Raw genomic sequence first — 27,855 nt, forward strand, 5'->3', positions numbered from 1 at the left:
AGGGAAGCAGGCTCCCTGCCGAGCAAAGAGCCTGATGCGGGGCTCGATTCCAAGACCCTGAGATCATGACCGGAGCCGAAGGCAGAGGCTTTAACCCACTGAGCCACCCAGGTGCCCCTAAATAACTCTTTTTAAAGTAAGAAAGTATTTTGAACATAGAGAATAATTTAAAAAATAGTACAATGAACATCCATATAACTACCATGTGGATTCAATGATTATTATTTCACAGTATTTATTTTATCTATTTTTCTGAACTATTTGAAAATAAGTTGTAGACATCACTATACTTAATACATAATACCTGGCGACCTCCAGGCTTTCCATTATGCAAACATTCTCCTATATAAGCACACTATCATTATATATCTGAGAAAATTAACAGTATTCTCTAAAATCATCTAATATTTAGCATATTCAAATTTCATAGTCAAGCTTCACCTATTGAATTTTGTGTTGTCTGTACAGCCTCTTAAAAGGCAGGAATAAATGTGATAGCAAAAGATGAAGTAAAAAAATTAATAACAGTATATGAATCATAATGGGTACAATAAAATATTAACAGTATTTATAAACATCACAATTCATGAAGCACTTTTACATAAAGTATTACTATTATAAACAAAATTTTTATTTCAAGGGGAAATACAGATACAGGAATTATCAAAACACAGCCAAAAAGTAGGTATAAGTAACCAAATCTTGCTAATTAATAATAATGACATATGAAGATTTAGTAGTTTTAACAAATTTGACACATTCTCCAAATCATTGAAATTATTCATTTAAATACCTGGTAATGTTTTGGATTGAGGGTAATTGCACGATTAAAATCCAGGACCGAGCTATCCTTGTGGAGTTTTACTTTACAAAGCCCACGTTGATAAAAGCCTTCTGCAAAATCAGGATTTGCTTTCACAGCTTTTGTAAAACAATCAAAAGCCTAGAAGAGTATTTTGTTAAGTAGTGAGTAGAACAGAGTGAGTAGAATATATTAGTGAAGATAAATAAATGAGTAGAATATATTAATTTAAAATGTTAATAAATTATAGTGTGTAACAATCGTAGAAAAGTTTTCACTTATCTTTGGTCACTTTAAATTTATTTTTCCCAGTGAACTTTGTTAAGAAAATAAAAGTAATATAAACAGGCCAGGTTTATTACTGTAATTTATAGGTCCCTTTACTCCCAGAGTAATGTCAATATAACCCATATTGTTAGATGACAGTACTTCTGGAAGTACAATTTTAATTGCTATTCTTCATATTGTGTTTATTCAAAGTACAACTTGTACATTTATTTTTCATGAGGTTCCAAGAACCATAGCAGTATATAGTTATGAAATTTCTTAACAGTGGAACTCTAAAATTTTTTCCAACATTATAAAGCAAAGATAGGTTTGCTCTGGTTGTCCAAAAGGGCTAAAAACACAGAAAAGATTTATAATTAATCTTATATTTTAGGGGATTTCCTAATGGAACTACTAATCAAGTGCAACTCTTTTTCAAGTTTATGGAGTTGCAAGACCCTATGAATACAGAGACCAGAATGGTGTGTGGGTGTGTGTGCATGACTATGTGTGTCTGTGTCTATATGTCTGTGTGTAGAGAAATTAAATTATGAAATACCCCATGTTAGCCATTATAAAATAACAATTATTTTGTCACATCATCAACAATTTTAAAATGGAGTCTACTTGAGATTCTCACTCTTCCTGTCCCTCTGACCCTCCCCTGCTCACGTTCCCTCTCTCTCTAAATAAATAAATAAAATGTTTTTTTAAAATAAAGTACTTATAATTTAATAAATAAATTCATATTGTGATAAAAATATTATGCTATAATAATTTCTTACAGTTAGATTTACTGTTTTGGTAGGAGTCAGACATTAGTCTTTGGAATACTGTGAACAAACAAGCCTCAAATAAAATGTGTTGAATAAGTAAAACAATATAGTAGGCATTGCAGAGTGCACACTGATTGTAATAAGCCAACCTTTATAAGAAATTTGGTCTAGGGCGCCTGTGTGGCTCAGTGGGTTAAAGCCTTTGCCTTTGGCTCAGGTCATGATCCCATGGTCCTGGGATTGAGCCCTGCATCAGGCTCTGCTCAGCAGGGACCCTGCTTCCCCCCCCCACCCCCTGCCTCTCTCTCTCTCTCTCTCTGCCTGCCTCTCTGCCTACTTGTGATCTTTGTCTGTCAAATAAATAAATAAATAAAATCTTTAAAAAAAAAAAAGAAAGAAAGAAAGAAAGAAATTTGGTCTAGTCATTCACTGTATAGGTCAGAAAAGGAATTGAATGCAAAGAATGATTTTCTATAATCACAAATAATCTATGCTCCTAAACATACAAAATACCATTTGTATGTTGCCTTCTTCCATGTAACAAAGACCCAAGTTATACAGACAGTCTGCTGAAGCTGCTACCGCATTTGGTCCTTTATCAGAATGAGAAAAGATGTCCAACGCCTTTTTAAACATTCTCACAGCTTCCTAGAGTGATTAAAAAAAAAAAAAAAAAAAGACAGACAAGAATATTTCTTTCTGGTATTTATTTAACTTGATGAACAAGACAGCTTAAACATTAAAGGGAATCCTGAGTGCACAGCCTGACTCACATTTCACCCTAGGCACACAGGCCTGGTAATGACACAGGCCTTGTCAGTGCACTGCCAGACAAGGACCCCGGCAGGGAATCTGATGGCAGGGAATCCCACCAAGGTGCCTCTTCTACAATCCACTACTTAAGCAGGCTTATACATGCTCACTTTGAAGCTATAATTTCTAAGTTCTAAAGGTTATTTTCTCATAGTCTAAAATCAACTTAAATTTATAGACTAGTTTATGGCCAATTCTTTAGAAATGTTCCTGGAAGAAATACTAGACAGCAATTAGATAGTAAAGGATTTCCAATGATAATATCTGATGTGGTTTTAATCAACCTGTATTTTGTCCTACTGTCCTCTTATGGGATTCTGCTGGCACCAGGAAATGAACTAACATCAAAAATCACCCATTTAAACTATTTAGTCAAAATAGTTGAAATTCATTAATGAAAAAAATTCAATTTCTCAGACGGAAATGACTTTTTATAACAAACTAATAGGTACACTTATCTATATGGAAATACAAATATTTATGACTCTTTAGCCCATTTTTAAAATTATATTAGATTACTAAAGACACCATGAGATTTAGCTTGGATATGCTAAGTGTCCTCTGGGCCCCCCACTTAACTTTTACTTCATATATTTACAGCCCACCTTAATGTCCATCTTTCCACCCTCACTCTCAGATGTGACCTTGCTGTAGAAAAAAAAGATATCACCTTCTTTCTCCACTTCCTTCCTTTTTAGTTTTCAATGTATCTTTATTTTCCTTCATCTCCATCTTTTTTCTCTCCTGTCTTTGACTGGTTTCCTTTCTTTTCCTTTCCAGAGCTAATTCCTCAAGCTGTATCCTTGACCCCAACTCCTTCTGCCCCACTGGAACATAAGTTATTTCCTGCCTTTTCTGAATTACTGCCCCTTCACTATCTCTTTGAGTCCATTGAGTCTTCCATCCCATTTAAAATTAAAGTGAACACATCTTCACTTCCTCCTGCTTCCTCTCATAGTTGATGTCCTACCTGTCACTTCTTCACAACTCTAAAAAAGTCTCCTAGGGAAGCTCTGGAGGGGCTTGCAGGTAAAGCATATTTACATTCTAAATAGTATACTATGTCTGTTGTGTGGATAAAAGCTTGGAAGAGAGCAACACGGTTGCTATCATTCTAGCAAAATAAATGTGTGCTTTGGACTAGGATAATGACCACAGAAATAGAGAAAGGAAGTAGAATTGAAAGATATTTAGAAAGAACCAGGTGAACATCACTATTGATTGGATAGAAGAGGGCAAAGGTAACCCCTAGTTTCTACAGAGCAATGGGTAGGGGCAGAGAAGGTTAAAGTAAACAGAAGAGTATTCCAAAAAGAAATTCGATATCATAAAGATGTCAATTCTCCTTACAATAACTTAGAGTTGACAGAATTTTTAATGGATCTTGACAAGCTGAATTTAAAATGTATATAGAAGAGAATAACCAGGAGTTTCCTAGATAAAAATATGGTGTAGGGACTAGCTCTACCAGATATCAAGAATTATAATAAAACTATAATAATTAACTATCATAATAATTCAGACATTGTAGGGGCACCTGGGTGGCTCAGTCAGTTGAGCATCCTATTCTTGATTTCAGCTCAGGTCATGATCTTGGGGTCATGAGCCTGCACTGGGCTCTGTGCTCAGCAGGGAGTCTTCTTGAGATTCTTTCTCTCTCTTTCTGCCCCTCCTCCCCCTGCTCTCTCTCTCTCTCTCCCCCTCTCTAAAAATAAACACATAAAACTTAAAAAAAAAAAAAAACAAAAAACTACACTATTGGGCCAGGGATAAATAAAAAACTGACCAAAAGAACAGAATAAAGAGCCCAAATTCAGATCTGCATATACATGAAAACTAGATGTACCTCTTCAGATCTTTGGTTTGAGAGAACATTTCAATAAATGATACTAGAACACCTGAATATCCATATGGGGAAAACTGATATTTTATCACTTATCTCACACTCAAAGAAATCAATTTAAGTTAAAGTCTTAAATGGAAAAAACAAAACTTTTAAGCATTTAGGAGAAAATATGGAAGAATACCCATATGACCTTGCGGTAGGGAAAAATTTCTTAAAACAAGATTTTTTTTTAAAGCCATGACAATAAAATAAAAAATATATTAATTCTACTACATTAAAATTAAGAACCTCTATATAAGACCAGGCACACATCCAAGAAGAAACATGGCACACATAACTAACCAAGAATTAATATACAGAATTTATTTTTTAATGCCTAAAATCAATAAGAACAAGATAAACAAACAAAAAATAAGTTTAGGATATTGATGAGACAGGAAATATGAGTGGTTAAGAAAATATAAGATAGTCAATCTGTGCTCAAACAGAAAAATGGGAATTAAGATCACAATGAGACATCAGTTTTTATCTTCTAAGTTGACAAAAATAAAGTCATAACTAGTTACAGTAGAGGATGGAAATGAACAGGCACACATGTACATGACAGGTAGGAGAATAAACTGGTACAACCCTATGTAATAATGTGTCACTTTCTTGAAAATTAGATATTCACATTCTCTACACACCAGCAATTCCACTCTCTAGGAAAATATCCTAGAAAACTACTCCACATGTTAACAGAATACATGAAAAAGAATATTTATAGCAGCCCTACCCTTAAGAGGAGAAGAAATAACCCAAATGTTAATATAAGAATCAATAAATAAATGTTATAATTTAGTTTTATTTAAAAAAAGTATGTGAGCCTTCATGCTAATAAGCACAATATAAAATCCCTGTTAATAGGGATTTTTCACCTTGTTTCTCTTGGCCTTCATTTGGGCTTTTGCTAGTAGAATATACATGGTGAGCTCAGGCCTATTCAAAGTGACTCTATCCAAGACCTGGATGGCCTTGTCATGGTTTTCACAAAATGAATAAATGAGTGCTTGCTGTATAGGACTCAACTCAATGAGACCTAAAAGGAAAAGAAAGTTTATCAATACCTTTACCAAGTATCTAGGATTAAATTATTTTAAAGAAGTCAAGCAATTCAATAATTTATATTTGAAGTATTGATTAATAAATCAATACAATACTAAAATCTGTTTACCACCAACAAAAATAAGACATTCCAATTACAAACAACAACAAAAACAAAAAAATAAAAGTATAACCCTGGCATCTCCTATAATAATCTCTCACAAGATTCATTTCATTATGAAGCATTTAATAGTTGACTATGTACATATGAAACTGAAGATACAAAGTTTCAAAATCTATCTTTGATTAGAAATAAACCTTTCATGTTATCTATATATAACTATTGCAAACAGTATAAACATTTTTAGGAGGTATTTATTTTTAAATTAAGACAATTTTAATTTTGCATTGATTATATTTACCTTTGTTCATTTCTGCTACTTGATAAATAGTAAACTTTGCAAGATCATAACATTTCATCATAAGAAGATATTGTCCTCTGGAAGAAATAATACCTTTTTAATTCTAAGCAGTAAAAAATAATTTTTCTAAAACAAAACGACTTATAATAAGTCACTTACATTTTTGTAATTATAATACTTTTATTCATACTTACATATGTATGATAAAAACAATGAAAAAATTATAAATATTTTATATAATCTAAATAGACCAATTAACATGCAGATGTGATGAAAAACAATTTAGGAAAAGTGAAGCTGAAAGAAAAATACTCAATTTTTTTCAATGATCTGTATTTTAAGTTTTTTACTCTAAACCCACAGCTAACATCATACCCAGTGGTGAAAAACTAAGTTTTCCACTAAGATCAGAAATAAGACAAGAATGCCCATTCTTGCCACTTTTGTTTAACATAAAAGTCCCAGCCACAGCAATCAGACAAGAAAAAGCAATAAAAGGCATCCAAATTAGAAAGGAAGAGGTAAAACTCTCACTATTTGCAGATGACATGATACTATATAGAGAAAACTCTAAATAGTTAAAAAAAAAAAACTATTAGAACTAATAAAAGAGTTCAGTAGAGTTGCAGGATACAAAATGAATATAGAAAAATCTTTTGTTTCTATGCACTAAATAAGGAAAGATCTGAAAGAGAAATTTTTTAAAAATCTCATTTATAATTGCTTCTAAAAGAAATAAATTCCTAGGAATAAATTTAAACAAGGAGGTGAAAGATATGTACTCTAAAAATTACAAGGCATTGATGGAAGAAACTGAAGTTGACACAAGTCAATGAAAAGATATTCAGTGCTTATAGATGAAAAACTATTATTATTAAAATGTCCACGCTATTCAAAGCAATCTAGAGATTCAGGGAAATCCATATCAAAATACCAATGGCTTTTTTCATAAAGCTAGAACAAATAATCCTAAAATTTGTATGAAACCACAAAAGAACCCAAATGTCCTAACCAATTTGAGAAAGAAGAACAAAGCTAGAAGTTTCATACTCCCTGATTTCAAATTATTCTAAAAAATTATAGTAATCAAAGCAGTATGGTACTGACAGAAAACAGAAAACAGACAACGGAAGAGAATAGAAAGCCCAGAAATAAACACACACTGGTATGGTCAGTCAATCTATGAAAAAGGAAGCAAGACTATGCAATATAGAAGATACAGTCTCTTTAATAAGTGGTTCTGGGGGAAAATAGACAGCTACATGCAAAAGAATGAATTGGATCATTTTCTTACACCATACACAAAAATAAACTCAAATGGATCTAAGACTTTATCTTATGTAAAACCTGAAACTATAGAACTCCTAAAAGAAAACATAGACCAAAAACTCTATTATTGGTCTTAGCAATATTTTTTTTTGGATCTGTCTCCTCAGACAAAGGAAACAAGAGCAAAAATAAAGCAATGGGACTACACTGAATGAAAAAATAATAAGTCTTGCACAGTAAAGGAAACCATTAACAAAATGAAAAGTCAACTTACTGACTGGAAGAAGATATTTGCAAATGTTATATCTGATAAGGGGCTTATATCCAAAATATATAAAGAACTCATACAACTCAATACCAGAAAAAAACAAATAATCTAATTAAAGATGGGCAAAGCACTTGAATATTTTTCCAAAGAAGACACATGGATGGCCAAAAGATGTTCAACATCATCAGGGAAATGCAAATCAAAAGTACAATGAGATATTACCTTACACCTGTCAGAATGGCTATTATCAAAAAGACAAGAAATAACAAGTATTGATGTGAAGAAAAGGGAACCCTTGTACACTGTTGATAAGAATGCAAATTGGTACAGCCATTATGGAAAACAGTATGGAAGTTCCTCAGAAAACTAAAAATAGAAATACCATATGATCCAGCAATTCTACTTTTGAGTATTTATCCAAAGAAAGTGAAACACTAATTCAAAACAGTATATGCACCACTATGTCATTGCAACATTATTTGCCACACCTAAGATATGGAAGAAATCTAAGTGCCCATCACCAGATTATTAAGTCTGAAAAGACAAATACTATATGATTTGTATCATATACAAATACTGTATTATTGTCTGAAAAGACAAATACTGAATGATTTCACATGTAGGATCCGAAAGCCAAATGAATAAATAACAAAAGCAGTTTTTGGATCTAAATGATCTAAATGATCTAAACCAAATGAACAGACTACAAAAGCAGAAACACCCGTAAATACAGAGAATAGTTGCCAGAGGGGAGGGGGAGGTGGGTAAAATCAGTGCAGGAGAATGGGAGGTATGGGCTTCCAGTGATGAAATGAATAAATCATGGGAATGAAAGATTCAACATAGGAAGGAGAGTCAAGAGTATTAGTATTATTTAGTTGGTAACTACACTTATGGTAAGCATGAAAAACAAGGTAAAGAGTTACTGAATCACTATGTTGCACACCTGAAAATTATGTAGCATTGTGTGTCAACAACATTTCAGTTTTTAAGAAGATATGGTATAGGGTGCCTGGGTGGCAGTAAATTAAAGCCTCTGCCTTCCGCTCAGGTCATAATCCCAGGGTCCTGGGATTGAGCCCCGCATCGGGCTCTCTGCTCAGCAGGGAGCCTGCTTCCTCCTCTCTCTCTCTCTCTCTCTGCCTTTCTGCCTACTTCTGATCTGTCTGCCAAATAAATTTGAAAAAGAAAAAAAAAAGAAGATATGGTGTATATATATGCAACAGAATATTGCTCAGCCATACAAAGTTCACCCATCCCCTCCACCAACCTCCCCTCTGGTAACCCTCTGTTTGTTCTCTTAATGAGAGTCTGTTTTTTGGTTTGTCTCTTTGCCGCCCCCTCCCCACCTTGTTTTGTTTCTTAAATTCCACAAATGACTGAAATCACATGGTATTTGTCTTTCTCTGAGGGGCTGGTTTATTTTGCTTAGCATTATACCCTCCAGATCCATCCATGTTTTTGCAAATGGCAAGATTTCATTCTTTTTGTGGTTGAGTATATTCCACTGTATATATACACATCTTCTTTATCTATTTATCTACCAATGAACACTTGGGCTGTTTCCATAGTTTGGTTATTGTAAATATTACTGCAATAAACATAGAGATGTATATATATCTTCAAATTAGTGATTTGTATTCTATGGATAAATAACCCAGTAGTGAGATTACTGGATCATAGCATAGCTTAAATAGTTGTATTTTGAGGCAAGGATAGAGTAAAGGGGAAATCTGATTATTTCATAATATAAATTATTGTACAATTTAGTAAATACAATAGCTATATCTGACCTGTTAATTAGAAGAAGGCCATTACTGGGAGATTGAATGCAAAAAGAGGAGCTAGAAGGATCAAAAGGGAAGTAAAGATCTCAACAGCTGGCTCATGTGCTAAGTTATCCAAAGAAGAACTCCATATCTATGTTCATACCTTATTATATATAATTGGATTCCATCTGGCTGAAGGTGGATAGCCCGCGATAACTCTCTTACTGCCTCTTTCGGTTTATGTAACTGTTGAGTGATAAACAGAAACTTTCCTTATAATACTGATTGCTTCCCTTCTGATGTTTCCCTCCCACCAATCAGTATGGAAATTTTGCAAGAAAATCTCCTAGTACACATTTTTTAAGAATCATCAAAGCAAATAAGATACAGGAAATTTTTTTTTAAAGTTTATGATGCAAAGTCTTTAGTTCCTTAAAACCACATAAATGTGGTTATATCACAATTTATAGTTTGTTTTCCCTTTTCACTTAGCTTTTTGGTTTTTTTCCTTTAACCAGAACACCTTTTCCACCTTTTCCATGCTAGTTAATAAACTAGCATGCAAAGGATGGTAAAATAAAAACTACAAGTAAATTCTACTTAAAAATAGGGGAGGAAAGCAGTGCCTGGTTGCCTTAGTTGGTTAGTGAGCAACTCTTGATCTCAGTTCAGATTATGATTTCAGGGTCATGAGATCAAGCCCAGCACCAGGCTCCAAACTCAGTACATGGAGTCCACTTGAGATTCTTTCTCTCCCTCTCCCTCTGCTCCTGCCCTTGCTTGCACATGTGCACTCTCTTTCTCTCTGAATAAATAAATAAAATCTTTTTTAAAAAAATAAGGGAGGAATAACAAGTTTGCACTTAATAAGTAAGTGAATGAATAAAACAAAATACAATAACAGTGGAAATTATATGTTTAAAATCAAATATATAATGTAAACATTGATTATTTCCTTAATACAGGTCACAGCATAATCTAGGTTTGTACAAATGTGGGGGAAAAAAACCTACTATCACTGGGAGTATCACAAAAGGAGGACTATAGAGACTCCAGCAAAATGAACCTGGGACATCAACAACTCCTCTTACAATGCTGACATAGTGATACAAAGAGGAGAATGCACAAAACTAATTTGTGCACAGAAGTAGGCAGCATCTGTTGAAATATACAAACTGTCTGGAGGAAATAGTGGGTGGAGTCAAAAGAAGGAATCCAGAAGTAGGGAGTATGAAATGTGTTTAAATAAATTTGAGAATTTCCATAGAACTTCAGTGCATCTCAAGCTGATCCTGCTCCACTTTGTGTAATTAATAAACCATCTAGTTTCATCATGTCTGCATTGTTCCACCTGTTCCAATATCTATGTACTGAAGAAACCCTGTTTGGAAAAGAGGGAGGTTTACGGTCTGATCTTTATAAGCTGTCCTGGGGTAGGACTTCTCCAGGCAGCCTTAGATTAGATTCTCTTTGTAGGCTGAACACACATAGTAGGCATACACATTCTTCTATGTACAAACACAGGGTTTGATTTGCAATTGTTTTATTTACATGAGATCATGCTGTGCACACTTAACACTCTTTTCTGAATCTTGCTTTTCTTATTTGACAATACTGGTATCATTCTAATTACTGTTTTTTATTGACTACATAGTATTCTATGGTATGACTCAACACAATTTATTCAACCATTACCACATAGACTTTTTCCTCCTAAGAATAATGAGACTTTGAATATATGTCTTTATACCCTGATATCGTGCTGGTGCTTTGGTATGTAAGTGTGCCCAGAAGGAATTCCAACTTCTCCAGAAGCCTTCAGCTCCCTTAACATGGAGTTAAGCAAAAAGACCACACACCAGAAGTATGTCCATCCCTTCCCCAGCAATAGTGAAGAGCAAACTTTCCCTGAGGCAATACTAAGTCTGCCCTGGTTCTTCTACCTCCATCATCAGGGAGAGAAGGACTTTGTGTGGGACTCCAGTCACACTGGGTCCTGAGATTGGACAGTGGAGAAGACCCTCTAGCCAACTCTCAGTGGACAAGCAGTATGAGCAAGAAATAAACATTTGCTATTTTATTACAGTGATTTTTTGTGTTTTGGAGATTTTTTTTGGAGTGTGTGTTTATATGTGTTAGTGTATATGTGTTTAACCACAGCACAAACTAGGCTATCCTGACTGAAACCAGTGTGATTAGAGGACTTCTAGAAGACAAGGGTAGAAATGTAATAAGGAGCCAATTCCTGTGGCTCTTGCAGGCCTTTGGCTTCTGCAGGATTTGGCTTTTATTCTGAGTGCAAGGGAAACTATTAAAGGATTTTGGGCAAAGTGAAATAATCTGACTTATGTTTTAATAGGATCATTATAGCTGCTATGTTGAAAAATCCATCAAGAAGTAGTAAAGAACAGAAGCAAGAAGACCAAGAGGTCCCTGCAGTTATCTTGGTGAGGAATGACAGTGTTTTGGACAGGATGGTTAGTGGTGGAGTGGTAGACAGGGATATCTATCTTGAAAGGTAGAAACAGCAGTTAGTAGTGTTTATCACTGGAAAGTCCGATTTGATTGTAATCAGAGAGGACTTTTTACTATTTATTGCATTGTTTGACTTCATAACACTAAAGATAAATTACACTTTTTAATTTAAGTAACTTATAAAATTTAAACAATATTAAAGGTAAGCATGAATGAGTAGGATCTCATTATATGCCTGGATCCCATTCTACAAACCCACCTGCTCACTATACACACACACACACACACACACACACACAGAGTCCAAACAACAGACTGCAAAACATTTAACAGCAGTTGTCTCTAGAGAAAAAAATTATGGATGATTTTTAACTTATTTACATTCGTATATTGCATGAAATAAATATATATTATTTTTTAAATGAAAGACAAAAATTCATGCCTCATAAGTAGAGTTTTTATGCATAGGTAATTATAGTTAACTACTTCTATGTAATATTTATTGCTTGAAAATGCATTAGTCTCTATAATTACCTGAGAACAAGTACATTAATGGCTAAAATTATATTGAACAGGTAGATATCCAGAAAATTTTTGAAAAATTTTTAAATCAAGGTTTTCAAAACCTAAATACCTTCTGATAGGTTTCTGCTTGACAAATATAGCTTTGAATATATAAAGGATCAAGTCTAATAGCCTCAGAAAAATGCAAAGTGGCTTCAAAGTAGTTATCCAAGTATAGCAGATGTATGAGGCCGATATTTATGTAAGCCAAAATAAGGGTTCTAAAAAAAAAATGAGAAAGCAAAACCTTGTTAGACATTTTAATTATTGCAAATGTTTTTCAGTTTTGAATGAACCTAGTGAAATACATACATCAATAGATAACAGGTTTTTTTTTAATGTTTTACTAAAGCAAAGTAAATCAATTAACTATTCTCTATTAAAAAATATAAACACTTTTATAAAAATCCTTAGTAGAGAATCAACATTTGTAGAAAGTATGCTAGGAACAGAATTCCTGAAGTCCTCAGGCAATACTTTACTCTTCCTTGACTTAATTTTGACTTATCTTGAATTACAAGTGTAGTTTTTCTCAATTTAAAATTTTCACTTCAGGGTATATTGTATTTGCCCTGAGTAACAGAAACAGTAATATTCCCAAAGCCTGGGGTTAAAAATCCTCTCCACATATGTATAACCCAGCTTCTTTTCTATATCAACTAAAAGTATTATTTTCTCTCTTAGAATCCAAAAAATTTTAATATATAAATGGTCTTAGAAATTACTTGATCCAATGCCTCTATTTCAAAATGAGGAAAACTACATATTCTATAGCCCAGCTTCATTAGAAGCCTAGACCCTTTGCCTAAAAGATATCAGAGTTTGTACTGCCCATTTTTTGGCCTCTTTTCAACCTAAACTCTTTTCCTTCCCTTCCTGGCTCAAAAATATGCAAAAGAAAACTACCGGGGCCATTATGGAGCCATTTTCTACATTTTCTGAGTCAAATTTAAAATTTACCTTCTATAAGCTAGGTAAACATTCTGCTAGCTGGCAGTTGGCATGCTGTTACTTTTTTTGGACACCTTTCATTTTAATGAATGCTTCATTGAAAAGAAAGGAAAGTAATTAATTCTGTGATTTAGAGCTGAGGCTTCTGACTAGTGTGTGCAATTCTCAGTCTTTGTTTCTTCCTGAACCTACATTCTAGTGGAATTGGGTTTTTTCTTTTTGCTTTGCTACGCAAAATGAAGTCAGAAGTTCTAAATAGAGAGTTTCTTCCGATTGAGTCATATGTTGTGCATAACGGTATCAAGCAGAATATTTTCTCATTATTTTTTTTAAGATTTTATTTATTTATTTGACAGACAGAGATCACAAGTAGGCAGAGAGGCAGGCAGAGAGAGAGGAGGAAGCAGGCTCCCTGCTGAGCAGAGATTCCCGATGCGGGGCTCGATCCCAGGACCCTGGGATCATGACCTGAGCCGAAGGCAGAGGCTTTAAACCACCGAGCCACCCAGGCACCCCCTCATTATTTTAAAAGTTGGTGATAGCTTTTCATGAAGTTAACTTCAAAAACCCCTAACGTGGGCATCCCCACACTGCTGTTAATAACTTTGTATTGTTATTTGTGAATTGGACTCCTCTCACATGCATGCAATCTCTAAAATTTACAAAAGTATCTGAGGCAAACCAATGTTGGGAACAGGTCTTATTTTAGAAGCCATCTTATTTTCAGAAGTAGTATTCTGTTTCTAAGATGGCTTTATAAATATCTCATTTTACAAGGTTATTAATGATGAGGGGAAAGGGCTTTTTTTCTTTCATTCTTTTCTTAATTTTATACAAATGTGAAATCAATAAGAATAAAAGGTAAACATACCTTTCTAGAGAAATAACAGTTTCAAAGTCACAGATTGCCAGCAACCAAAGTTTTAGTTCTGCATAGAGTATGCCCCGATGTAGAAAACAACCAAGATTCTCATAGCCATCGTTTATGAGAGCTTAAAAATAAAAATATATAGCTTATTCAGGTTCTGAACAAAAATATCTGAGTTATATTTTTGTCTTCACCCTACTTATTGCTTATTCTTACATTTTAACATTTTATAAAACAGGTCTGTGATTAATATATTTGGTGAGTAAGAAGTAACATTCACATAAAAATGTATGTGTTTATATGTAAAAATGTGCCTATCTGACTATCAAGGTTCGAAAACTCATTAAAACTGGAAGAAATCCTGATGGTAATCCAGGATAGTCCACTCACTTCATAGATGAAGAGATTAAGTGCAAAGGAGCAAGGTTCATTAACCACAGTCATGTTGCAAGTCAATGGCAAAGATGGAACCTCTGAGTCACATTAGTGGATGGCAGATAGAAGAGCACCCTTGCCCTTGATGACCTGTTCATTATCAGGAGGGCATTGCTATTGGCCATAAACAAAGGCTCTGGTACAACCCCAGACTGGAGTAAATGGTAGAGATCAGGTTACTACTCAACAACACAGAAGGGCAACTCAAAGCGGCTACTCCAAGGCCAGCAGAGCTTGGAGTTAAGGCAGGCAACTTGACTATGCATGTCCCAAATAACAGGAGTGTGGGGCGAAAAGAATCTTCTCTCAGTTCTCCAGGTGTGTGTCTCTCATCTGTAACTGGTCTAGAGGACATCTCACATCTCTTCACTTACTAATTTTCCCTTCACTTTTTCAAAAGCAGGTTGGTGAATTATATGGGTTTTCCACAATATTTGATCCATGTCTTCTAAGCTTCTCAAGCCCGTTCTGACCAAGAAGGGAAAGTTTTGCCAAAAATGTGCATAGTGCTTAGTCTGGAACACAATCTCACAGTACTAGATTTTGGGAAGTATATCTAGTGTAAGCAACGATCATACAGATTAAATAAATAATCCCATGAAGGCAGTCTGACTGCTTCATTCACGGTATGACTGGCTGACAAAAAGCAATTCAACTGCAGTTTCAGGGTTGCCCTATGAAGGGGAAAAAAAAAATACTAGAATTACTTCACTTCTCTGGGCCTCCACTTCTTCATCATGGATGAAATTAACACCTACCTCATAGCATTATTCTGCATATTGATTGAAACACCATATATAGCATTTAGAATAGCATTTGGCAAGTAGTCAAATGCCGAATATATGTTAGATGTTATTACTACTTAGAAAACGATCTTTAGGGTCCTTTTTGAATGTGGAAGATAAAACTCTTTAGGCTAGGCTGCAGACAAGGATTAAAGCCAAAATCAAGCTGGTCTGCTCTGAACAATTAAATGACAGGGATTTTGTATTATTATTGTGATAGTCTAGAAAAGAGGGAGTGAAGATTCCACAACTTGGAAAAGAGAGAATTATGAGAAAGAGGTTTAGATGACTGAAGAGAAAGGAGTCTGGCCAGGTGGCAGATGGACAGGGCTGACAGAAATAAACTTGAATAGAAAGGGGTGCACTTGACCTTCAGATTTAAATTGTTTCTGTTAAATTTGTCCTTTGAACCTCAAAATGTTCATGAACAGTAACCACAAGAATTGTGTGGATGAACAAAAATGGAGAATCAATCAGAGAGCAGAAATTAGATGCAAAGATTACAAGAGAATTAAATAAGACCTTAACTTAGTGTTCCTTTCCAAAAGTCCTTAGAAGGGAGAACACCAGAGTCCTTTCAGCACATAAAATGGACTTTTGTGTTGTTTTATGTGAATATTCATGGGAAGGGTGGCCTCAGAGCTGTGCAATTCTCTCTATGAGTCTAGTTGTCTCTTAATCTCTAGATACTGCCTTGTCTAAAATGATAGGGTTCTAGCACTTTGCACCCAGGCGAACACAGCCACGTTTGGAATGTTGGTCTCTGGCTATAATTATCCAACCAAAATGGGTTAATTTATTTAGCTGGGGATGTTTACTGAGTGTTTACTCTATGCCTAGAATTGTGCTGGACCTATTGATATACCAAGAATACAATGATACAGGGGAAAGTGGAAATGGTTACCTTTAGCTACTGGCATCCTAACTCTAAGGATTCTTAAAGCTCATTTTTATGTAAGGGTTAAAAAACTCTGAATTTGACTAATCAATGGGCTGGGCTGGACCTATGGAGTAGGACACAGCCCACCAGGAAAATTTGCTGCAAGCTGACTAGAAATAGGCCTGGATTTCCAGAAATAACCTCAGAATTCAATATATAAAAAGAAATTTCTTTGATATGATATTCTCCCATTGCCAAAGTTACACACCCATGTAAGTACAAAAACATTCACATTCACTAACAGGGCATACTAGGAACACTTCAGTGAAACCACTGTAGCTTGTAAATATATATAAAAATACATATTACATAAATATATATTAATATATAAGTATATCTAACTACATAAAAATACACATAGTACATTAATCCTCCCATATTAGTATTACATTTTCTGAAAGTGAACTGGTGAACTTCAGATCAAATTCCTATATATGTGTACTTGAAGGTGCAGTACCTGAAACACTATAATCCTGCAGTGCTCTAAGGGGGCTACTCTTTCTAAATAAGCAGGCTCTGTAATACAAAGCTAACCAGTTATTAGGATCTAAGTGAATTGCTACAGAAAAATCTTGAGTTGCTTGTTTATAATATTGCCGTTTAAAATATGCTCTTCCTCTGTATGTCCTAGGAAAAGAAAAAAATATCATTTTAATATGTATTGCAAAATACACATTTTTCTTTTTTTATAAACACAACTAATTTTGTATTTGAATAACAATTTGTGATTATTTCCACTTGCTTCCCAAAAAAGTTGTGATGATGCTAATAGCAAAAAAAAGAGAACTTCTTACAAATAATCAATTGTACTTTATTGTATATATAATTACATGCTTAGAAATAATATGCTATATGCTAATTATATGCTTAGTAACTCTATTATATTTTTTGCACTTATCAGAGAGATGTGTCAATAAAATAAATGTGAGATTTATTTTAATTATGTGAGTACCCAAAATGTTTGACTAATTTATACAACATTATTCTCTAGAAAAACCAAATAATTCATTTTGAAGGAAATGGGTCTCAGTGAGTGGAGTTGTTAGATTTTTCTCTGGCATTGTAGATACGCCCAAATAAATGGGAGTCTGTTTTACATGGATGAAATTTCATCAGTTGTGTTATTGGATTTTATCTCTTTTAATTTCTGACTCCAATTTTGAAATTATCATGAAAATTCCATTTTCAGTCATTTACTAATGTAAAGCAAATCAGCTTTTAGAAATAAAATAGACAATAAGGAAAAATAGGAATAATGAAGTTATGCTATGAAGAAGTTAAATCCAGTATAGGGGGGATAAAGAGATGTTCAAGAAAGTTATAAAATCAGGGGTGCCTGGGTGGCTCAGTGGGTTAAGCCGCTGCCTTCGGCTCAGGTCATGATCTCAGGGCCCTGGGATCGAGTCCCGCATCGGGCTCTCTGCTCAGCGGGGAGCCTGCTTCCTCCTCTCTCTCTCTCTGCCTGCCTCTTTGCCTACTTGTGATCTCTCTCTGTCAAATAAATAAATAAAAATCTTTAAAAAAAAAAAAGAAAAAGAAAAAGAAAGTTATAAAATCAATGATAATTTGGAGAAAAGAGTGCAGCAAGTATGTTGGCAGACTGGTAACAAAGGTCTTTCAAAAGCACTAAGCATCTAGAGGGGAACCCGCATGGCTCAGTCAGTTCAGCATCTGACTTTGGCTCAGGTCCTGATCTCCCATCGAGCCTCAAGAGGCCTCAGCTCAGCAGGGAGGGAGTCTGTGTGTCCCTCTTCATCTCCCCCTTCCCCTGTTCATGCTCTCTTTCTCTCTCTCAAATAAATAAATAAAATCTAAAAAAAAAAAAAAAAAAACCTAAAAATATATTAAAAATAAAAAAGGCACTAAACATCCTGAAACCCAGGATATTTTATCCTGCAGTAAAACAATTTTTGTCCCATCTTTAAGACATGTCTTGTATATTTTCTAATGACTACAAGAATGTTATATTTATTTTAATTACTCCTGTTTCCTAAGAATAATCCTAATATTTTTCAGCATATACATAATTCTGAACTTAAAATTTACAGAATAATCCTTCAGTAATATTTTTGTAAGATATCATTAAGTCACATCAATTCTTCAAACACAATGACTTTTATATCCTTTCCTTATTTTGCTTCCATTGCCTCATACTTCAGATCCTCATCCGCTCACACCTATGCTACGATTTTACTCCATTCCTAGCTCCAGAGTAATAAGATTTATCATCAGGTAATAAAAATGTCTTTTCTCAAAAACTTTCAGCAAACCCCTATTGGCAATGGAAGGAGGCCAAATTCTTCAAAATGACATATAAGGTCTTCCATAAGATAGCACCACCTTACAACGCCTTGAACTAATCTTGTTCTTCTCCAACTAATTTGATGCTGTTTGGTACAAGAGTTCTAGCACCAAACAGCCAAGTTGTGAGTACAAAGGCAAAGTTCTTGAAGGAAATTAAAAGTGCTCCTCCAGTGAACACAGGAATGATAAGAAAATGAAACTCCCTATTGTTGATATGGAGAAAGTTTGAGTGGTCTGGATAGGAAGCAAAACCAGCCACAACATTCTCCTAAGCTAAAACTAATCCATGGCAAGGCCCTCACTCTCTTCAATTCTGTGAAGGCTGAGAAAGGTGGGAAGCTTCAGAAAAAAAAAATTGATGCTAGCAGAGGTCAGCTCATGAGGTTTAAGGAAAGAAGCCATCTTCATAACATCAAAGTTCAAGGTGAAGCAGCAAGTGCTAGACACAAAAAGAATATCACCACATGCTTCTACTTATATAAAATTTTTTTAAATGGCAAAATTAAATTAAGAGTGTTTAGGAACATATACTTATGTGATGAAACTATAAAGAACTACAAGAAAGTGATTAAAATGGAATCCCAGACAGTGGTTACCCTCTGGGGGAGGAAAGGCACAAAGAGGTCTCTCAGGTGCTGGAAATGTTTCTGGACCAGGTAACAGCTATGCAGCTATTTAATAGTGATAAGTCATTAAGTTGTGTATTTGTATACTTTTCTGGATGCACGTTTCATGCTACTCTAAAAAATTTCAATATTGAACAAATTGTGAGTGAAAAAATGAGAAAGTATGACTTTTTACACATTTTAAATCTCTTCAAAACAAAACTTAGATTGAAAGAAAAGCAACAAAACAAGAACTGTATTATGTACCACAAGTCTGGAAAAACAGTTTATTACTCAAGTTATAATAAAGAAATCTAAAGAAAAAACATGGGTCAATATTTTAAAAATTGATAATGTAGGGTCCTGGGATAGAGCCCCACATTGGGGCTCTCTGCTCAGCGGGGAGCCTGCTTCCTCCTCTCTCTCTGCCTGCCCCTCTGCCTACTTGTGATCTCTGTCTGTCTAACAAATAAATAAAATCTTAAAAAAAATTGATAATGTAACTAGCATTTAGAAAATACAAATGAAACAATTCTAAATTTTATGCCTATTAAATTAAATTACACACTACGGTTAGGATATAGGTAAAGATTTTCATTCACTGGTAACCATGAAAATGGACTTCACTATTTCTAAAGAACTGTCTGATGTATTTCAAGCAATTTTCTTTTCTGGGAATGTATTTCTAAAAAATGATAATTTCAAAAATCACATCTAAAATAATTCTTACCTGGCTTGAGAATTTTGGGGATCTATATTTAATAGAGCTGTAAAATCTTGTATGGCTGAAATCCAGTTTTCATTTTCATAGTAAAACATCCCACGTTTTAATAACGCATCTGTTCTTTTGGGATCATAAAAAATACACTACATGGTGGATAGAGAGGATGCACAAAAACATATCACATAATGAAAAAACAAAAAACACAAGTATATAATCTCATAGTAAATTAAATGGACTACAACTACATGTTTTTCAACTTGAGATTACATAAAAGTGAACTACTTTAAGATGCCTAAACTTTCAAATTTCCATTTAAAGACAACATCTTTAGGGGTGCCCACGTGACACAGTCCATTTAGCATCTGACTCTTGTTGTTGCTCAGTCATGATCTCAGGGCTGTGAGATCCAGTTCCAAGTGGGGCACTCTCTCTGTCTCTTTCCCTTTCAAATAAATAAATTTTTAAAGACCATGTCTTTAGGAAGAGCATTTATCATCAAATTCTAAAAACAGGAGGTTTTCTGAGGGAGGAAAAAAAAAAACAGCATATATAAGAAGCCAAGGATTTTTTGCCTGCTGAAATTTTAACTGATAAAACTTCTTTGGGGTGCCTGGGTGGCTCAGTCAGTTAAGTGTCCGACTTCTGATTTCGGCTCAGGTCATGATCTCAGGGTCTGAGACCAAGCCCTAGACCAGGCTCCACACTCTGTACAGAGTCTGCTTAACACTTTCTCTCTCCCCTCTCCCTCTGCCCCTCCCCCTGCTCTTTTGCTTTCCTTCTCTCTCTCAAATAAATAAATAAAATCTTTTTGATAATAGAGCACAGCATTTATCCCAATTAAAGATGTTACGTATTAGACCACATCAAGGTTGACTCAATCAAATCAAATATGTATTTATCTAGTCCCTAAAATGGTGAAAAGAAATAAATTGGTCTTGGTTTATTTATTTCACATTGACATACAAGGCGAGAGCAAAGAGACAAAATCATTGTATACTCCATTATAAACTCATTGCCTATATAGTGATATGGGGGTGGGGGGAAAAGTAAAGCAGAGGACTACTAAGTATTTTTAAAACAGAGGGAAAAAAAACCCGAAAAACTCTGAAGCTGGTTTGACCTCAAGTGCCCACATTAGTCAATGCAAGGAGGAAATGAATAGGAGTAGGTATCTAATAATTTCAATATTTTCAAAAGAGACTTTTGGTCACTTCTAGACTTTTGGTCACTTCTAAAGTAGAAGTTAAATATTAATAAATTAAAACATTATCTTGAAGCAAAAGAATATCATGTATGTGGTTATCATGGATTAAGAAACAGGGCAGTTGGGAACATGGAAAGCTAAATTATTTCAATAACTTCTAAATTCTCAATTGTACTACAAACAAGAATTTTAAATGAAGTAAGGAGATAGTACAATTCTGTTGCAATTAGGGGAATATTTTGCCTGACTCTAGCCTCGAAGTATAGTTCGACTGAAAGTTTACTTCTTCAAGGGAATTCCCTGATATTCCCCAATATAAATATATAAATATATAATTAAATATCCATTTACCCACCCCACATCATCTGTATTTCCTTCATGGCACTCATCATAAATTATAACTATGCATTTATGTATGTATTTATGTCTTTAATATCTGTCCTTTAAACTATAGGCTCCATGTAGGCAAGAAACATAATTGTTTTATTCACCAACATTTGTCTACTACATTGTACAGCACCTTAGTCAATAAATATTTGAGTGAATGAATGAATGAGCCAATGAGCACAGCTTCCTTAAGATCAGAAAGATTTGCTGCAGAAGAGAATCAGCCATGTCTCAAGAGTAAGAAGGGGAAAATCATTTTCTCTTTTGTTTGAAGGGAGGAAGCAATTTTCAAAAGTTTCTCTAACCACTGTTTCATGTTTCAAGAGGAGAGAGCTAGAAAAGTCATGCACCCTCCCTCCCAGAGTTGTCTCAATGCTCCCACATGCAACTCTTTGACATAAATTCATTCATTCACTAATAATTTTAAAAAATTATTACATAGTGTTAATATCAATTCCAGTACTGAGCACTCTGGGTCCTAACATATAAAAAATTAGTTTTGATTATATAACATATATGAAGCAATTTCAATGATTTGCTATAATATCAGAATGAGAATATCATGATCTAAAATATATAAATGTCAGCATTCTATGTAATAGAGCTTACTCTAGAGAAGTCATCAATGGCCAGTACTTTGTTTCCTATTTCATGCATCTCACCCCTCCTGAAATATATATCGGCATCTGTGGGCTTGCATTTAATTGCCTGGGTATAGTTTAGAATTGCTAAAGTAATGTTGTTTCTTCTCCTGAAAATTTCTGCCTTTGACAAATATGCCTCTAAAGAAAATTAAAAAGATAAAATTTAGTGATACAGTCCTTTTATTACCTATGAAAATTTTAATCCTTCTCCCTCTAAAAATGTAGTCTCAAAATAATTTTTCTCTATTACTTCCTTAACTATTTCATTTAAGGTTTTTTTTTCCTATTTCAACAATGCAGAACATGCCCCAAAAGCTGATAAATGCTCACTATAGTTAAAAGCATTTTCTTTCTCTTTTTTTTTTTACATTAGTAAAATCAAGGTTTAATTGTTTCATTGGTCAAAGTCATTTTCAATTTCAATTTTAAGTACCAAAAATTACCTTTTACCTTTTTGTGTATCTAAAGTGTTCTGTACTCTTTCAATGTTTAGAGTAAAACAAAAATTTATGGACTTTGGCAAAAATAGGCATAGATCAAAAAATATTTAGAAAGCTCAACTTATATTCTAGGGGTATGTTATGCATGCTGGGAATACAAAGATGAATGTGACATTTTCTCATTCCCAAAAAATTCTGTTTCCTCATTCCATTCAAGCTGGCTAGAGGATGGTACATAAAGGCAATGATACAGATTCCATCCAACTAAGAAGTCGTGGAATACTGCAAGGCTTCAGAGATTTGTGGTCAAGAAAGGCTTTATGAAGGGGCACCTGGGTGGCTCAATGGGTTAAGCCTCTGCCTTTGGCTCAGGTCATGATCTCAGGATCCTAGGATCAAGCCCCCATTGGGCTCTCTGCTCAGCAGAGAGCCTACTTCCCCCTCTCTCTCTGCCTACCTCTCTGCCTACTTGTGCTCTCTCTCTCTCTCTGTCAAATAAATAAATAAAATCTTTTTTAAAAATAAAAAATAAAAATAAAAAATGAAAAAAAGAAAGGCTTTATGAATCACTTCTATAACTAAAATTTTTAAGTTCATATCCTTCTTGTGGGATGAACAGTAAGGAACAAATTTATTGTAATATACACAAGGACATTAACATTTCAAAGCATGTATTTTGAAAACAGTATAGGATCATATAAGTCCAATATATACAATATCAAGAGTAAATTTAACTTTTAAAAGTTACAATCATTTTTGGAGACTTTTATCTGTTAACTCATATATATTTATAACAACACTAAATGACCAAAACTTAGGTAAAAATATAAATAATACAACTGCCTAGACAACCCACCTCCATTATTTTTATTGTATTTATTTATGTAATTCAAATCATCCAAAGCTTCATTAATTTTGTCTTGAAAAAGATAAATGAAATGTCGGTGCCAGTAGGCATTGAGAAACAATGGCTCCAATAATATAGCCTAGAAAATATATGTATAAATTCAATTAAAGTTGTTTTATTAAAGGAAGACATACTATCGAATAAATTTTGCAAATTTATTTTTCCCAGTGTCTTTCTATGTATATAGTATAAAATGATACCTCCCAATCTGACAAAATATAGTGGTTTTAATATCAATTATTGAAAATGCCAATATTTATAATTTCATAATCCCACATGTATACTAAAATATTTGTGTTTCAAAATTTAGTAGAAATTATCATATAATTTACATAGAGGGTTATATAAATTACATAGAGGATTATAATATCAATATAAGTGTAAATTGTTAATATTGTTATTTCAATTAAATAAGACTTACTTCCTGCAGATCTTTCATAGCACTCTGTAACTTTCCTAGTTTCCTATAAATAGCTCCACGCCTACAATATGCAAATGCAGGGTATTTTTTCTTAGCATTTATTTCTTTAGTCAGGATCTCCACTTCGGATTCGTAATGTTTAATAACTTCTGGAGAAAGACTAGACTTCAAAGAATCACTCAATTCTATTTTTGGCGGTTCTTTTATTCTTTCAGATGAGGCTTTCTGGATAGATATTTTAACAACTTTCTTTTTTGTGGTCGTCTTCTGATTTTTATGATGAGAGAACATATCAAGAGCCCACATTCGAGGGTCACAATTTTCTGGAACTCCTCCCTTACTTTGGACAAATTCGTCAAAATTTAAACACATAGGTAGACTGGGACAAGGAAGTTTACGTTCATATAATGGAACTTTGAGTAAATATTTCTTCTGTCCAGGAAGGATTCCGTGAGATGTTGATCTAGTTATTAAAAGAGTGATTTTTAAATCATACAAATATAATTATTTTTATAATCAATAAATCAATTCAGCCACACATGAAATTACTTTTTTCTATTATTAAAATAAAATTATACACTATTTTTATGCAAACCAAGTCCTGTTCTTTCATCAAAATTGTAATACCATATGAAGAATTTATTTATGAAAGCAGAAGATTGTTATCTAAAGATGTGGCCTTCTTACAGTACTGAAATAAGGTGTTGATGCTCCTTTCAGATTTAATTTATACCCCTGTCCCCCCCACAACAGAAATTCAATGAGGAATTGAGAAGGTAAACTGATGTAATATAGGAAATGCCATCCAAGAGGTTGGAGAGCACAGGAACTTGAGGAAATGGGAAGAAGGAAAGATTTGACTAGACAGTAAACTACCAAATTAACAACCCAGTCTTCACCTTTGTTATGTAGACTATGATACTTTGCTTTCAATAGACATTTCCGCCTCTACATTCATCTCTACCCTCCTCTACTTTGCCCTCTGCCCAAGAGACTAGTCTGTACAGACTACATCCATGAGATCCTTTGTTCTCTGTCTTCTAACTGGGTATGTCCAAATAGAAATCCTGAAGAGGAAAAGAGGAGAGCGAAGTCCAGGTATTTATTCCTCTGGCTCCCTCCTGAAGGGTCACCTCAAACTGGCTGTAATCTTTGACCAAAGATCACTACTTTTTTTAGGGAAACACTTTCTACACAATTCCTCTTGAAGGTTCTAGTAATCACTCCTACTTTTTGTTCTCTCAGTCTTAGGGATAGAAAATGGCTCTGTTGTTTTTGACCCTAGGATACTACAATATCATGGTATAATTTGTACCTGGCTGATAAAATAATTAGCACCAGAGGTAGACTCGGGAAATACACACACAGAAGGATCCTAGGTAAACTTCCTGCCAGGATAAAATAGGACACAAATAATCCATGGTAGGTGGTGCTATCAAAGCTCCTCAAATTATCACCAGTGTTAGCAGGGATGGTGTTCAGGTGGAAGGCAAGGAATTAGGAAATCAAGTAGCTACCAATTACTCACAGGGACAACAGTAATGATTATAAAAACTGTGGAATCATTTTACTTTGGACCAAAAGAGAAGAGCAGTACCTATTAAATACCCAAATTCCCTAAACCTTGTATACCAAGGTAATGAAACTTCTAAAAAAGGAGTAGGGAACTGAAATATAGGATGTGAATATTTGAGCAAGCATGAATGAGGCTGACAATTTTGACTCTCCAAATTCCACTCATCTTCTCTTGATAGAAGAGATTAGTTGAGGGACAGTCAGATTCCTTCATCTGAGAAACTCACACCTCTCCCATATAAATATTTCGATGACTACATTGAGACATTGGTTCATATGCTATATCAAATATACTTAGGCACACCCCAAAATCACTCAGCTGGGGCCTCCTGAACCCTCTCATGGAGCTACAGCTACTACCCATCAGCCTGCTACATACCTCCCCCACATAGGTGGTCTTCGATCCATAGCTGTTAGCTCTAGCCAGTGCAGCCTTGTTAGAACATCCTACCATACTCTGAGTGATCCCCAAACTTTAGCATCAGTCACCTGGAAGACTTGTTAAATACAGATTTCTGATGTAGATTTCTAGCCAGATTTGGTAGACAGACATTTTTTTTCAAGAATTATTTATTTGAAAAAGAGAGAGAGAGGAGGAGAAGGGGCAGAGGGAGAGAATATCCAATCACACTCCTGCTGAGTACAGAGCCCAGTGTGGGGTTTGATCTCAAGACCCATGAGACAGGGCCTGAGCCACAACCAAGCGTGCCACGCCTAACCAACTGAGCCACCCAGGTGCCCCAGACAAAACATGAAGTTACAGGGATCTGTGGCAATAACTAAATGACTGCAGGTCCTCAGAAAGTAAGGTAGATGGGCACCCAGCTAAGGTGTTTTTTGACTTAAATGAATGAAAAACCATTAGGTCTTCTGAGAATAAGCCTAACCAGCCATAATGGGGTTTTACAACCTCTTATGCAGCTCTCAGACCCTAGCCAGCTCATACCTAAAATCTCTCACCTGACAGGCAAGCCAGACTGGGTCCTGTTGAGGAAGGATCTTGCAATGTGGTCTTGATGTTTTTAATGATTTGTTCCCAAAAGTTTCAAAATTTCTAGGAAAAAGGAAACACCCAAGCCTCCTGGGAATTATTAGATACCCTAAACTTATGCTGATCCAGATACCTATTGTAAATGCCACTGAAGTCCAGAGCCAAATTAGGAAATTATGAAGATCAAGTGATATAAAGTATCTTGGCCTAAAACCATCTAATGAAATCTAGTGAGACATGGACCCATCCTGAGATAATTTCCTTAGTTCCAGAATGTGTAGTGGGAATGAATCAACTTAATAACTGCATAAACTATACACTGAAGAGGATAATAGTAGTACGGATCAAGTGGAAATCTCTATAACTGCCCCAATTCCATCTTATACCACCATCCACCAAGATAGTATATCAAAAGCAATACCAGACCATGAGGGAAATTACAGATTAATAGCACAAGAAAAATACGTCATCTCCTGCTTGTGAGGGAAATAAATTCTGCCTCTGTTGGTGGGGGGGGGTGGCAATAACAGCAGCAAGATGGGCCAAGAAAATCAGACCTGAGACTACCGATTCACTTTCAGTAGCTAGTCAAGTTTGGAAGTTTTGATAGTGGAAGTCAGGACCATGGCCAGTTATTCTAGAAAGGGAAAAAGGTAATGCATTCACAGAAATCAGAGAGCCAATAGGAAAAAGGCTGGCCTGGATCTCAGATCAAGTATGTTATTCAGTCCTGGAAGAGAGAATACTGGCAGAGATCTGAGAAGCTAACCGTTTACAGAAGTCCAGGTCAGATAGAAGCAATGAATACAAGGGAGTCAATGTGGGCCAGGAGCCATCAACAAACACAGCTTCCTGCTGTATCTGTGAGCTAAAACTCTGCCAGTTGCTCACTGGCTGGTCCACCAATATAGAGCTCAGAAACCAAAGCAGAGGGAAATTTCCAGAGAAATGGTGAAGAAACAAAGTTTCTGCGGACACATGGCATCCTTCCATGACCTAGATGAAGGGGCAAGCAATGGGGGTAACCTATAGTAATGGGACTGATGGAAAACACATGGGTCTGGGTTTTTAATCAGCTCAAATACACTTTGGCATGAGTTACTTTTCACAGTCAAGCTTTGGCTTGATATATGAGTGTACATACAAAGTCTTCTTCTAACCGTTCAAGGGAGCCAGCAAGAATGAGTATAATTAAATAAGCTTACAGGTCATATATAAAATGGTAAGGATATTTCTGTGTGAAACACATTAAGATTAGTGGGAAAAGATCTCAAACTATAGGAATAAGATTATTTTTTAAAGTTTTCTCCATAAACTTGT

General features: G+C 34.8%; 1 protein-coding gene across 2 annotated transcripts in view; it reads right to left on the reverse strand.

The window, feature by feature from the left end:
• The window catches only part of TTC6 (tetratricopeptide repeat domain 6), a 143,641-nt gene that overhangs the window by 34,401 nt on the left and 81,385 nt on the right, over positions 1 to 27,855 (reverse strand). Inside the window, exons 11-22 of one of the 2 annotated variants that reach the window (XM_044231166.1) lie at positions 23,970 to 24,432; positions 23,498 to 23,627; positions 22,167 to 22,339; positions 19,973 to 20,109; positions 16,791 to 16,960; positions 14,177 to 14,297; positions 12,425 to 12,575; positions 9,479 to 9,561; positions 6,010 to 6,086; positions 5,422 to 5,582; positions 2,359 to 2,493; positions 794 to 943 (exon numbers count right to left, since the gene is read on the reverse strand). In XM_044231166.1, the coding sequence (XP_044087101.1) occupies positions 794 to 943; positions 2,359 to 2,493; positions 5,422 to 5,582; positions 6,010 to 6,086; positions 9,479 to 9,561; positions 12,425 to 12,575; positions 14,177 to 14,297; positions 16,791 to 16,960; positions 19,973 to 20,109; positions 22,167 to 22,339; positions 23,498 to 23,627; positions 23,970 to 24,432 (1,951 nt within the window). Of the gene's footprint in view, positions 1 to 793; positions 944 to 2,358; positions 2,494 to 5,421; positions 5,583 to 6,009; positions 6,087 to 9,478; positions 9,562 to 12,424; positions 12,576 to 14,176; positions 14,298 to 16,790; positions 16,961 to 19,972; positions 20,110 to 22,166; positions 22,340 to 23,497; positions 23,628 to 23,969; positions 24,433 to 27,855 lie in introns of those variants that run through there. The other variant, XM_044231167.1, reaches the window with a different exon arrangement.

The sequence above is a fragment of the Neovison vison genome, chromosome 13 (genome assembly GCF_020171115.1).
Source record: "Neovison vison isolate M4711 chromosome 13, ASM_NN_V1, whole genome shotgun sequence".
NCBI classification, from domain to species: Eukaryota; Metazoa; Chordata; class Mammalia; order Carnivora; family Mustelidae; genus Neogale; species Neogale vison.